The sequence below is a fragment of the Vespula pensylvanica genome, chromosome 9, assembly GCF_014466175.1.
Source record: "Vespula pensylvanica isolate Volc-1 chromosome 9, ASM1446617v1, whole genome shotgun sequence".
Taxonomy (NCBI): Eukaryota; Metazoa; Arthropoda; class Insecta; order Hymenoptera; family Vespidae; genus Vespula; species Vespula pensylvanica.
This window is the reverse complement of record NC_057693.1, coordinates 7,686,350-7,701,474: the sequence shown is the minus strand read 5'-3', so window position 1 is coordinate 7,701,474 and position 15,125 is coordinate 7,686,350. Positions and strand designations below refer to the sequence as shown.

Below are 15,125 nucleotides of genomic sequence, written 5' to 3'. Positions count from 1 at the left end.
TGCATATTCTTAGTGTCTAGCGCGAACGATCGAAGAAGATAAACTTATTTCATACGCTTTTTACGCTCCTTCTTTTCCTTCCTTTTCTTTATCTCTCATTATTTTTTTCCCCGTTAATGAGTTTTCAATTACATTTATAACGACAAATTACGACACCTTTTTCACTTCGTTCGGAAGGCTACTTACTTTCTTTCTCTTTTTAGCCTTTTTAGTCTTTACTTTTTTTTCTTTTTCTTTCTTTCTTTTTTTTTTTCAAATAAAATACAAAAAAAAGAAAAGAAAAAAAAAGAGAAAAAAGAAAGGAACAAATTTTAAAAAAGAAGAAGAAGAAGAGGAAGAAGAAGAGGAAGAAGAAGAAGTATAAACAAATTTTAAAAGTCGCTTAATTATTATTTTCGTCGATAAAGAGACGAGAGTCTCTTAGAATAGAGACTTATTAAAGAAAGAGAAACAAAAAGAGAGAGAGAGAGAGAGAGAGAGAAAAAGAAAAAAAAAGAAAAATCTATAAAAATATACGCTCGCGCGCGCGTGTATGTGTGTATGTGTGTGTGTATACAAGGATTCTGAAGTACGACTCGGTGCTCTAGTTTTGTTTATAATAATAATTATTATTATTATTAATATTATTTTTTTTCTTTCTTTTTCTTTTTTTTTTTTGTTAGTTAAATACTCTTGTTTGTAATGCTGCTTCGCGACGAACGGCAAAAAAATGAGAGTTTTATCGTTCGTCGATATTAATCACGGTGCATGTGCGTCAAGGTACTTATCGATGGTATGTATATGCATATATATATTTTTTTTAATAATATATAACATATATATATATATATATATATATATATATATATATAAAAGAAGAAGAAGGAAAAAGAAGGTTGGGGGAGATAGACAGAGACAGAGACAGACAGAGAGAGAGAGAGAGAGAGAGAGAGAGAGAGAGAGAGAGAGAGAGAGAGAGAGAGAGAGAGAGAGAGAGAGAGAGAGAGACAGAGAATGAAAGAGAAAGAAAGAACAAATATGTAATGAAACTCTCGCAATGAGTTGAAAAAAGAAAACGCAAAAAGAAATGACGCCATTAAAAATACGACCTTTCGTTCTCTTTTTTTTTCTTCTCCCGTTTTAATTATATTTCTCTCGTTCGTACGTTTAGAAAAATTCTTTAATTTTTCCTAGATACTATAAGGAGCCGGTCCTTCGTATCGTAAAGACTTTCAAATTCGTTCATTCTTCGAACGAAGCAAAGTCTCGCTCGAGAGTCTCGATACACGATTCGATTATTAATATAAATGATCGGATACATTACACGTATCAAAAATCATTCGTTCTTCTTTCCTTTTTCTTTGTTCTTGCTTTTCGTTTTTTGCTTTCCCTTTTTTTTTCATTTCTTTTATTATACCTTTCCTTCATTTTGATTCGCGTGATGAAGGAATAATAAACGCGATAATCTATTATTACGCGTTGAGTTTTCTTTTCTAATACTTTCTAATAAAATACGACTATGTCTCGGTTACATTTATCATTGAAATAACTCGATCCCGTATGTCCTATGTATCATCCGGTTCATGCGATATTTTCAACGTGTCCCATATCTTTTTATTAATTTTTCCATCTTTCGTTTCCTTCTTCTTCTCTTCTCTTCTCTTTTCTTCTTTTCTTTTCTTTTCATTTTCGTTCGTATCCTAATACGATATTTATAAGAAATTAGCCTCTCTACGTTTTATCTCGCTTCTCGCTTCTCTCTCCTTTCGCATTTTTTCCCGGTTATTCTTTTTTCCTTTTTTTAATCATTTTCCTTTTTCCTTTCTTTCTTGCGTTTACGTAAATCGACAAACGCATTTGTCATCGTTCGTTCCTCCTTTAAATCACTACGAGTCGATTAAAAGAGCCACAAACGTTATTTTTAGATTACCGCAAATCTGTCAACTCTAGATCACACGAGATCTATCGAGAAAATGATAACGTTCAATATCGTGTCGTTATTACACGGTCAACAATGTCCTCGTCCTCGTCCTCGTTCTCGTCGTCATTGTCATTGTCATTGTCATCTTCGTTATTATCTTTCTTTAACTATTAATTATCAGTATTATCGTTATCATTATTATAATTATTATAATTATTATTATTATTAATATTAATAGTATTATTATTATTATTATTATTATTATTATTATTACCATAATAATTATTATAATATTATTATAATTATTATTATAATTATAATTATTATTATTATTATTAGTATTATTATTATTATTTCTCGGTATGATTATAAACTGGGAGGTAGCCAGCGCTAAGCGGTAGTAGATCAGTCGAGTCGATTGCAACGTAACAGCAGCAGCAACAAGAGCAACGTGGGCATCAGCAAACAGTAGATTGATTCGTTCCTCGTGTTTTTTTTTTTTTTTTGAAAAATGCATTCTCCTTTCCATCTTCTTCCTTTTCTTATTCCTCTTCTTCTTCTTCTTCTTTTTCTTCTTTTTTAAAAAATTTCACCTCGAGTCGAGGACGAGTAGATCCTTTAACAGGAAGAACTTTTCAATTCACCTATGTCAGCGATATTCTGCAAAAGGGTCGTGGTCTCGTTGGTTGGCTGTGCCTTTGCGTTGTAACGTTGCTTAAGATCCGTCAGTGCGGAAAGTAACCGCGTGTTCGATAGTGTCAATCTTGAATTCTCCGCATCCAAGGCCGCTATCTGTTGTTCCAACGCGTCGATCACGCGCTGCTTGTACGACAACGCGGCCGAAAGTTTCTGTTCCTTGCGCCGTGACTCCTCCTCCATGGAGATTAAACTGGAGATCAAGAAAGATGACAATTAATTTTCTAGGTTCTATCTATCATTAGGTTCTTTTCTTTCTTTTTCATTTATTTATTTATTTATTTATTATCAATCCATTTTTCTTTCTTTCTTTTCAATTTTTTTTTTTTTTTTCTATTCCAATCTTTAACTCGCGAATATTGTATAATGGATCGTTGAAGAGCGTGGAGCTTTTTTTTTTTTTTTTATTTTTTTTATTTTTTTTTTCGGTTCCACTTCAACGATCGTCAAATATATATTTCAATATTGTTTCGATTCCATTGATGGGTGGGACCCATCCTTCAGAGAGATACATCCTCGTCTTTTAAATCGTTTACAGAACCGCGTTTGTATTTTTGAAAATTCTAGAAGCAAAAGAGTTATGAGATTCCTCTAAATATCTCCAAAAGAACGAGTCTATTTTTAGTTAATCAAATTCATACGTATTTTTTTCTTTTCTCTTTTTGAAGGAGTTTCATCGGAAATAAATGTTGACGTTTTGCGATCCTGATTATTTATTATTAATTATCTAAGAAATTTCGGAGACTAATCAGACGAGGATCATCTTTATGGAATATAGAATTAATATGAACAGAAACAAGACAAAGATATTTATACAGGGTGGGCTATTGAAACTTTACATTGATTATATACATATATATATATATATATGTATGTATATATGTATATATACATATGTATATAAATATATAGAAATATATGAGTATATTTGTGGAACAAAATGGTTACGAAGCAGCCATGTTTTTATGCAAAAAGAAAAAGATCATTTACTCGGGAGAGAAATAATAATAACAATAATAATAATAGTAATTAAACAAAGTTAACGATCATGGTGCAAGGATAAAAATGATCGCTGGGATTTTTACGATAAAGAAGCCGAGTATTCTGCATTTGGCCTATGAATAAAGAGTGACATGTGGATATATAGAGAGTATTTGATAAGGAAGAAACGTCCTAACGTAATTAAACAGTTCTAATTAATTAATATCGATCGTTGAATATTATGAACGGTTCTTCCTCACAATGGCGACAGACTGATTGACTGATTAACATATATACATACATACATACGTACATACATACATACATACATACATACAGACATACACACATACATACTCACGCACGCATGTGTTTTGAACAGCGTTTAAATAGTATGATGAAGTTATGCTTGAAAAATATATGTATAGAAGATACATACATATGTATGCGGGTATATAATTTATGAGCGATCGGTTTTTTTTTCTTTACAAACTTTTTTTCGTGTATATAAGTAATCTTTCTTTCTTTCTTTTCTTTTTCTTTTTATTATTTTTTTTTTTTCTTATATGTTAATTGATTTTGGCGATTAGAGCAAACTCACGATATCGTAATAAGACTGACTCTTTTTTTTTTTTTTTTTTTTATTTGTTCTACCTGCGGCGATATACTCAATAGATCGATGAAAGCAAATTACTTGTTCTCGCGTGTTAATTCGTAAAAATCAAATTATAACGACACAACAGAGAATATAGATCAAAGAGAAACGCTAACAAAGTGATATACATACATATATAGATATATATATACACATATATATGTATGTATATAATATATAGATATATATATGTGTGTGTGTACGTGAGAAAATGTAAGAAGCTTAGAAATATAATTGACTCTTACACCAAGGTCCAGATCAAGCCAGAGTATACCAAATGCAGCGGATAGAATGCACAGGAACACACAATCAATTAAACATACATTATATCGATAAATTAGCCGGATCGAATAACAGTCTCAGTGTTTGTCTCTCTTTTGTTTTTATCTTTTATATTTTTATTTTCTCTCTTTTTCTTATATTTTTTTTTTGCTTTCTTTTCTTTTCTTTTTTTTTTTTTTTTTTTTTTAATGTCATCACTTCTATCTTTATTTTTATTTTTATTATTATTATTTTCCCCGTTAGCCACACCGCGTTCGCAAAAGTATCACTTTTCGATGTTATCAGTTTGTCACAAGAAAGATACACAGAGAGAAACAGAAAGAGAGAGAGAGAGAGAGAAAGAGGAAAAGAGAAAGAGAGAGAGAGAGAGAGAGAGAGAGAGAGAGAGAGAGAGAAAGAATAAGAAAAAGAGATGGATAAGTAGATAGATAAACAGATCAATAAATAAATAAAAAATAAGTAGATAGATGTAAATAGAAATATTGAAAAATTCCGTGACCGTACCTTTACATTATTTTTTCTGGATAAGCTTCAAAAAGATGAACTTTGTCATCTTTCATTAATTTTCATTTCGTTTTATTTCATTTCATTTCTTTTCTTTTCTTTCTCTATTCCTAGAAACGGCGAATGAGGTCAAGATAATTTTTTTTTAATCAGCGTCAGACATCACTTTTATAAACAATTAAACAATTATCGCGAATTTGCCAAAGCTCTTGGAACGTGATTTCGTTGATCGAACACCACAATGATCGAGATTTAGATTAACGAGAATGGATCCTCCGTTCGTTCGTGAGACATGAAAAGAGATAAAGGTAAAGATGTGTGGACATGGAAGATTAAAAGATCGGTGATAAAAGATCGTATTTTGAGGAATGATATCGTAGATCGATATTTAAATGGAAAAGAGAAAGAAGAGAGAGAGAGAGAGAGAGAGAGAGAGAGAGAGAGAGAGAGAGAGAAAAGTGGCGATGATAGGGTCACACTCAGGCATATAGATTCGATGGATTAGTAACTCTGCGGATGAAAGTGAAGTACCTGGAGATGATGGTCTTCATCTCGGTGTCTGGTGCGATGCCGTTTATATCGTTATCTTCGTTCCCACCAAATCGAGCTCTTACTCGATCAACGCTACTCTGCAGCCTCTCGATTTCCACCTGATACTAGAACCGAATAGACCGTGTTAGTTACAATACGAGCAAACACATATTTAGATTCCTATGTTCATTATAACGAGTACGATAATGAAGATAATCGAGAAGATAGATAGTTATTTGTTAATTACTTGGTTATTAAAAGAGAGAGAGAGAGAGAGAGAGAGAGAGAGAGAGATAATTCGTAGGTAGTGGTGTTTTTAGACGCAGATAGAGATAAAAGAATCGATCATCGATTGATCATTTCCTTTGGTTTCTTTCTCTTTTTAATTTTCTTACCTGATCGATACTACGATGACTTCGTGATTTACTTCTCCTAGTCGTACAATTTTCTTCCTCGCTAGTGTCCGAAAGATCCCTGGTGGAGTCGAGGGATAACCTTCTTCTCAATTTGTTGCAACAAACGTTCTGTTGTTGCTCGGAATTACTCCTATGCGTTTGATTGATCTGTCGCCATTGATTTTGTCCGTTCCTTTGAAGATTCCTCACGTTGTTTTGTGGCGGTGGCGAGGGACTTAGATCGACACCTCTAACACCTTCGACACCACCGCCACCGCTACCATCCCTTTCTTCGGAGCTAGTACTACCCCTTCTACCCGATCTACCATGATTCGAGTCCATGTGATAAACAGGATTGGCGAACGCTAATGGCGCGGCAGTGAGAATATGAGCGTTCGCGTTGTTGCTGCTTAGATCGACCGGGCTCGAGCTTTGGCTGTAAGCAGCGAAGCTCTGATAACCCGAAGAAGCTACGTTGCTCAGCTGAGAAATAGAGATTTGCGATCCCTTTTGCGATTTAGATTCGGAAACTTCATCGTCGGCGTACCTGAGGAGATCGGAAAGTTCGTCGAGATTACCATTGGCAGTGTTAGTGCTACCAGTATTGTTGCCACCCTTGGCGTTGTTGTAATTGTTGTTTGGTTGATGATGATTTATAGAGAGTGTTAAATTCGTCGTTGGATTTACAACGACGTTCGCGTTAACCGTCGTCTTCGAGACGTTGTTGTAATTCTGTTGTTGGGTCTGATTAGCGTTTTCCTCCTTTCGACAATGATTCCTACTCGCCGACCTCGAGACATTGTAATTATTGTGATTATAATTGTCCTCCCTATCGTGAATTTCGAGATTTTGCAATCTGGCTATATTGTGTCTATAATGTTGCTGTTGCTGTTGTTGCTGCTGTTGCTGTTGTTGCTGTTGTTGTTGTTGTTGCTGCTGCTGCTGTTGTTGCTGCTGTTGTTGTTGTTGTTGTTGTTGTTGCTGATGATGATGATGGTGATGATGATGATGAGAGATATTGTTCAAGTTGCTCGGTTGAGTGTTTTGCGTTAACGTTATATTGTAATTCGAATCCTTGAGATTGCTGTGACTTTCGGAACGCGTCGGACTGGATGGATGCGTTTGACAATGATTGACGTTCGCCAGGCTGGCGCTGGCTGTTAATCTGTAGCCAGCACCTGCACGACTTTGGATGATCGGCCTGTGTTGACGTACGATTGGCGTCGGAGATCGAGATACAAACGCTGCTGGCTCTAAGGGATAATCGTCCGTATTGATTTGTAATTGCAATTTCCCGTTGTTCGCCATATAAGCGTTTCGAGGAAGAGTAGCCGCTCTGACGACGTTAGGACTACGCGAACTGTTGTGACCCAAAGTGTTCGATTGCAACAACTCGTTGCTGTCTCTTATCGTACCGTTCAGTGTACTGTGATTGCTAAGAGTAGACGTTGCCGAGACGGAGAGATTCGTGTTACTGTTGGCGATCGTTGGATCGTTATAACGGAATATATTGTTTTGTAAATTTTGATAACGATGGGTGGCTGGCACAGGACTAGGTCCAGGTTGATCCAATGCCAAAGAAATCCTATCGAGAATTTCGAGCAACTTGGTCGGTGGTGACGATTGCGAGGACGATGCCATTGCTGCAACGCTTTCTCTTAATAATGCATGAAGGAGAGACAATTGCTTTCCCAAGTCAATATAACCGTCGAATTCCAACGAGTTGTTCGCTGGTGCGTCTTTTGGTAATGGACTCTGTAAAATGGAGAAGAAGAGGAAGAAAGAAAAAAACATTAACTTAATCAACTTACTCTCGTTGTTGATTACTTCGATCTCTTTTAATAAAGTATAAGAAGAAGAAGGAAAAGAAATGAATACTCACGCTTATTAGTTGCAGAAAATTCTTCATGGACGGTGCTTCTCGTTCCAAAAGATCATTCATGAACTCCATGAAATTTTCTTTTCCCTGAAATCTCGTGAAGTTCGCCAACGTCTGCAAGGTCTTCGCGACGAGAGTTAAATTCCTCGCTGCTTTCTCGTTCGGATATTCTACGTCAAGAGAAGGAGAAACGAAATTAAAAGATAAAAAAAAAAAAAAAAGAAAGAAAGAAAAAAAAAATAATAATTGAGAAAGACACGATCGATACAAAAAGTCGCACGAAAGTATTTCTTTTCTCTCTTTTTATATATCTTCTTTGAAAGAAGTACTCAGCGAACGAAGTACTCACCGTGCGTGATGTTGAAAAGAGACGGACTGAGAATGGCAGGACAAAGAAATCTTAAGAAGATAGAAGCAGATATTAAATTATCTGCTATATCCTCCCGGCACATATCGGCTAAACGTTCACGGAAAATACGAAAGCATTCACGCAATTCAAGTGGAAAATGTGCGTGGCTGGCCAATATCCTGCTCCAGGCGAGTTCTACCGCATTACGAAGATTTTGTTGTTGCTTGTGTAGTGCGGCTACTGAGGCGACCTTGAGTGGATCCACCTCGCAGTCTCCACCTTCTACGGCACCTCTTACAACGGCTCCAAGTGTCTCTTGCAGGTACCTATCGCCTGTTAACTTCAAATATGCTTCCATTGCTTTAGTAGCCAAAGAATTTCCACGGAATGTTAACCTCTCATCGTCTGAAAAAGAAAAAAAAGAAAAGGAAAACATTTTTTTTTTTTTTTTAATAAGTAAATTCATAAATAATTCAATATACATATATGCATGTGTGCATTTGTATATGGATATTCAATATAAATTTAATTTGAAGAATTTAATAGAAAAAGTGTTGATCTAACGCGCGTCAAATATTTTTATATTTTCTTTTTTCTCCCGAAAGAAATAATTATGTGAAATAAAATTTTTAGAAGAAAGAAAAAAAAAAGAGAGAATCTTTTTTCATGTTGGAAAGTTTTTTTTTTCTTTTTTTTTTTTTTTTTTTTTTTTTTTTTTTTTTTTTTTTTTTTTTCAGTTAGATCAAAATTACGTTAAGTTTCATTATATACACGCATACATACGTACGTGTATATGTATATATTTATGTATGTGGGACAAGTTATGTAAATATATCATAAAAAAAAAAGTAAATATCAACCTATTCTATGAATGTCCATCATAACGAGATCCGCTAAGAATTGCGGTGCTTTTTTCTCGCGTTGCATAACGGCTACCAAGGCAGTCGCAATATCTTCCTTCGCCTTGACGCCGATTACCGGTTCGAGTTTCTCGCAGAGGGACGCGTAATCGGTCTTCAAGTATTCCAGGAACTCCTGGTAAACCTGAACCGGCAGTATGTCGACCGACTGGAAGCGACATTTTACCCTGAGTGCTGGTGGATCCTTTAAAGGACCTTTGTCGCCTACCACTGGGTACCATTTTTCTGTTAGATAACGAGACGTTACGTTGTGAACTGGTATGCTGACCGAACCTGAAATTAGCAAAAAAATAAATAAATAAATAAATAAATAAATAATAATAACAATAATAATAATAATAATGAAACAAGAAGATAAATATTACATACGCCCAAGTTTTATTATCGATTATAATTATTAAAAAAAAAAAAAAGGACTTACCAATTAGAACGTTTTTATCTCTCTTCTTTTTCCTATCGGCCTCTCTGTATAGATTCACTTGAATCGTATTGACAGAGGGAAGATGATGAAAATCGAAATGTTCGCCCCAAAAGCACAAATCGGCTTTTAGCTTGGCCGTAGTTCGTGCATAAAGGGTACTATCCAGACAGACTTCGCAAAAGTAACGTTTCTTAGCTGGGACACCTTTGGCCTCGAGTAACCAAATTTGAAGGGAATTGTCTGTCCTTCTCGTTTGTTCCGCGTCCGGTTGTACCGATTTCCTCAAGCTGTTTGAGATAAATGATAATCGTGAGGATCGAAGAAAAATTCTTAAGTAAGATCGTTCGAACGAACGTATAAAAGTAATAGCGATAAAGAAAATTTTATAAGAGTAACAAAAAGATAGACAAGAACGAATGAATTAACGAACGATCAAACAAACGATCGAACCAAATATATATATATATATATATATATATATATATAAATATATAAAACCTGTGTAACCACTGGTCCCGTTCGTGAGCCGTTCTACAACTGAAATACTTCGGTGCACCGGTACTGGGTGTGACCTGGAAGCAATGAGGTCTACCAAGGAGGCTCGGATGAAGCGGAGTCACAGCAGCCAGGTCCATCGAGGTCACGGCCTGCCCGCAAAGAAGGGATTCGTGCGAACGACAACCCCGTAGACCGGCGCCACGTTGTTTTTGTCGTTCGAGCTTAGTCACGCTCTTCGTCCTTTTCAAAGGATTCGATCGGAACGATCTCTTTGAGAAGAAGTTCTGGAAAAAATTATAAGAAAAACGAAAAATATTAAATAAGAATATTAAGTAAGTAGAGAAAGAACAAGAGAACAAAAAATTCATTCATTTTATTTCACATTGTATTTTAAAGGGAGAGACATATAATTTTTTGGCTCGCTGACGAATCTATTTATTTATTTTTTTTTTCAATTCTTTTTTTATATATATATATATATAAAAAAAAGTTAAATTTATCCCCCACCAAAGCGTTTATATAACTTTTAATTGAATTCTCTTGCATTTAATGAATTAAAAATATTTCGAATAATATCTTAGATATTTTAGTTTAGTTTTTGAAAACCGAGAGTATATATCGCAAGATGAACAGATTTGAAAAGTTAGATACGAGACGCCATCCGGAAGTGAGCAATTTCGGTTTTGTACGTATTCGTTCCGCGAGCGAAAATCGTCGACTGAATATCCTGGCACCAAACGATATCGAGAATCTTTAGTGACATTGCTCGGGTGAAAGGTATTTCCAATGCTTGATATTCGAAGGCTTCTGCACGTGCAGAAGCGACCAGTGACGTACATACCAAATGAATCTCTCGCATTTCGTCTTATTCACGTATCTCCAATCTAGATTCCTCCCACGATCGCAAATTTTTTTAATAGAAAAACTTTTCGATAAAAACTGTCGATGCTCGACGGCAGACAGCTGTTGGTAACGTATCTTGATAATTTTTATTTTTAGAAATATTTAAAAGCATCGATCGAATCGTCGAATAAAAAAAAAAAGAAAAAAGTAAATGAAAAAAAAAAAAAAAAGAGAGAAAAAGATCTGATTATCAAAAACCAACGACAAACTTTTGATCCCTTCTTTTTTTTTTTTCTTTTTTGTTTTCCCTTCGAAACATATAAATAATTACTTTTATACAGTTCTTTTTTTCGTGTGTTTTTTTTTTTTTTTACTCTTTTTTCGTTTCTTTTGTCCAAGAAAATTTATTTACCCTGCCGGAGAAATAGTTGATGATCACGTTGACGACCTTGTCGTCCTCGTTCTCCTCGACAGCTTTCACGCACATTTTTCTTTTCTTCATGAACGCGCGAGTAACACAGACTCCTTTTCTGTGTTCAAGCTAGAACGACGACGATACGTGAGAAAGTTCGGCAGATGTTCTCGTCGACGTTCGTGATTCCAAAAGCGTACCTCTAAGTGGAAAATCGTTAAATTTCTTTCCACCATCTTATTCCATTGACGAAGAAAATAAGAAAGGATTTTTCCAACGTTCCAATTCTTTTCATCGTATTTACTTATTTATTTTTTGGTTAATGTTCGACGCGACGCGACGTGACGCAACTCCTTTTTATTTATGAACTCTTTTCAAAAGTTCGCGAAATATCTCTTCGAGTTTCTTTCACGCACGATTTGCTTTTTCTTTTCCTTTTTTCTTTTTATTTTTTAATTCACACACAAACAACACACGTGTGCACGTAGAACGCACGTATCAGTTCCAACTCGCGCTAACAACAAAACTCCACTTTTCGCAAGAGAGAAAAAACACGAAGTTAAAGTTATCGTCGCAATCGCATCGACTGACTCATCGATAAGATTTACTACACCATGCGAATACTTTTGAAAATGTTTATGCAATAAAACTCCAACGAATACATAAACACGCACTCATATATATGTGTGTATATATATATATATATATATATATATATATATATATTTATCATCACTTCGTTTTATTTCGAGTAATAAAAATATTTTATAACGGATATATACATAAAAATTTTCTATTATTTAACGTTGAGAAATATCTTCCGAATGTCAATCGAGAGTTCGACGAGCTCTCGTTATTCCCTCACGAAGTGCGAGGTTCTTTCTGTCTCTTCGTCTCTTTCTCGACGTAGTAAAATCTCCCGCCTTATCGTGCACGTGTACGTACGAGCGATAAGTTCCTTCTCTATCTCTTTCTCTCTCTTTCTCTTTCTTTCTTTCTTTCTCTTCGTTCAATGTCAAAACACGTATACACAGACACACAGAAAGAGAGCTCGTTAATCGCAATTACACGTCATGAAATTTCGTCGTATCCTTCGAGAAGCACGAAAAATTAATTATATATAGATTACCCGGAAATAAACACTGATCACTTCTACTCGTGAAAATTATTACGAAGAAAATTTATGAAAGAGAAGAAAAAAGAATGTATATATATATATATATATATTTGACTTAACAGTTCCAAATTTTTCGAGTAATTTAAGAAGAAGAAAAATGAAAAAGAAGATAGAACGTTTAACGTTTAAAGTTAGATCGGTCCAACGTTCCTTCAGATATCGTTTTTTCTCAGGTATATAGAGTCCCCTCTTCGAATTTGGTAGAAGAAGAAGGGACTGGAGAGATGAGATGAGAACTACTACTACGATGAAGACGACGACGACGACGACGACGACGACGACAAGGGGACCGAAAAGCCTCGGTGATTTAAATTTGTGGTAAGCCCTTTAAATCCGAACGGCGTTACGATTGGTAGATACTTCTTTTTCAACAAATAACGATCATCTTAGATAGGTATGTCTAACGTCTAACGTCTAACGTCTTCGACTAACTTATAATTCATACCGGTTTTTATCACGATCTTCCGTTTCAACTGAATCAGTTGTAGTCGACCGAAGTAGTCGATTGAAAGAAAAATTTTCCTTTCTGTGGTATGTAAGTTTTACGTCGAGAAGTGCATACGTACGAACAATCAGTTTCCCAATGTATAATTCAATTACACATAGTTAAAGTAAAACTCTGACGTGTTTCTAATCGATTACGTGTGGATTCTCAAGAAATCATTAACTATCACCATCACAATCGAATCGATAAAATAACAGATAACTGCAAACTACAAGTATGACGTATAAAATACTTGCAAAATTTCGAATTACGATCGGTCTCTATCGGTTCATACAAAATTTCGAGACTCGATTTAGAAAGAACTGTTTTCACTTTTTTAACGATGATTTTATTTTAATGGATACTTATATATATATATATATATATATATATATATATATACATATAAAAAAAAAAAAAAAACAAAACAAAAAAAAACCGCGCACAGGAACAACATAAACGACAACAACGACAACAATGACAACAATATCAAATCGAAATAAAAAAAGGAAAAGAAAGAATAGATTATTATTTACTTCCGATTATATCACGATTGTTAAAAATATTTACATACATCGAACGAAAGAAGAACACAAAAAAAATTTTATATATACGCATATATGTATGTAAAAAGAGGAGATGATTTCGCGGCAAAATCTGTTCGTCGACTGGCGCAGATGTTGCTCATCCGGGTAGTTCGAAGTCAAGGGATCCTTGGGGCGCACCTTTGTACCGGACTACGACCGAAAAGCCTGCCCCTGTATTCAGGTGAAGCAAAACGGCTCACCCCCTGGACCCCTCTCAAAGCCCCTCGTCTACATTTCCTTCTTCTTCGTCTTCTTCGTCTTCTTCGTCTTCCTCTTTCTCTCCTCTTCTTTTTCTTTCTTTCTTTCTTTCTTTCTTTCTTTCTTTCTTTCTCTCTCTCTCTCTCTCTCTCTCTCGCTCTCTCTCTCTCTCAGTCCTTTTACTACCACCAACGTGTCGTTCATGTTCGCACCACCATCGGCAACACCACATCGGGTAGGTAAGAAGGACAAAACGTCTTCGAGGGGTTCTCAAGCTTCCCCCATAACATCAAATTTTCTTTTCTTTTTTAAAAATCGATATATATCATGTTCATATCGGACAATTTTCTTTTTTATATTTGTAGAACTTCTCTTTCTCCTTCTTCCTCGTTATTTCTCTCTCTCTCTCTCTGTCTCTCTTTCTTTTTTTCTTTCTCTTCTTATTTTTTTCCTTTTATTTATCATTAAAGTGTCCTCTCAGAAAATCAATTTTGATTTATTGGATTGCGTCTGGATTACGATTATCTAACATGTAATACACGTGTATCACATGTATATATATATATATATATATACGTGTGTACTATGCACTCGCGTACATGTATATGTATCATTCATTGTGTTCAACATACGAAGCTTTAGAAAAGAAAACTATCACGTGGGATTTGAGAACACCTGCCGGTTAAACGAAGAGACCGGATCGATATTTTCTGTATTGCGTCGTCTGCTTTTGCATTCAAGTCGAGTACGTGCGAGTACGCGATAAAATCGCAGCAGGTAGATAAAGTCGAAGGGAGAACCTTTTCGAACGCGCCTACTACTATTATTACTATTACTACTACTATGACTAGTATGCTACTATGCTATTACTTTCGTATATTCATCACGTAGTACTTATCTTCATGTAAATTCACTTTCGATCACGAACAATCAACGATTTACGATCATTCGATCGACATCGTTCGAAATCTCTCCTTTTCTTTTCTTTTCTTTTTTTTTTTAACGATATCGTTTTATAAAGCTTCCTCGTTAAGTTCCACCGACAAAATACGTTATAAAATTTTTACCGTTTAGCGAAAAAGAGAGAAAGAAAGAATGAATAAAAAAAAAAAAAAGATTACATTTACGACGACCAAAATTTGGCGCGAATTTTTTGCCGTAGAGTAAGATCCCTACCTTACCGACTCGATGTATGGCGGGAAAACTTTCTCCCTTATGAATTTCATTTATTATTCTTTTTTCATTTTTTTTTTTTTTTTCATATTGCTAGAGATATCCTTAAGAAAATTACAATTGTCCGATATAAACAGGACGAACGATAAATCGAATATCCCACCTTTCTTAAGTTCGTGAAAATTGTACGTAAAAAAAAAATTTTTTTTTTTTTTTTTTTTTTTTCAATTAAAAAAGGAA

The 15,125-nt window shown here is 34.9% G+C and overlaps 1 protein-coding gene across 16 annotated transcripts in view; it reads right to left on the bottom strand.

Annotated features, from left to right (window-relative positions):
- Positions 1-2,144: 2,144 nt before the first annotated feature.
- Positions 2,145-15,125, bottom strand: part of LOC122631543 (ras GTPase-activating protein raskol) — a 105,158-nt gene continuing 92,177 nt past the window's right edge. For 13 of the 16 annotated variants that reach the window (XM_043817344.1, XM_043817346.1, XM_043817347.1 and 10 more), the window contains 8 exons: positions 10,012-10,295; positions 9,514-9,800; positions 9,033-9,365; positions 8,173-8,577; positions 7,827-7,993; positions 5,945-7,699; positions 5,550-5,674; positions 2,145-2,789 (listed from right to left, as the gene is read on the bottom strand). In XM_043817344.1, coding sequence (XP_043673279.1) covers positions 2,519-2,789; positions 5,550-5,674; positions 5,945-7,699; positions 7,827-7,993; positions 8,173-8,577; positions 9,033-9,365; positions 9,514-9,800; positions 10,012-10,295 — 3,627 coding nt within the window. In that variant the 3' untranslated portion in view covers positions 2,145-2,518. Of the gene's footprint in view, positions 2,790-4,477; positions 4,513-5,549; positions 5,675-5,944; positions 7,700-7,826; positions 7,994-8,172; positions 8,578-9,032; positions 9,366-9,513; positions 9,801-10,011; positions 10,296-11,266; positions 11,586-15,125 lie in introns of those variants that run through there. The other 3 variants (XM_043817358.1, XM_043817345.1, XM_043817343.1) reach the window with 3 other exon arrangements.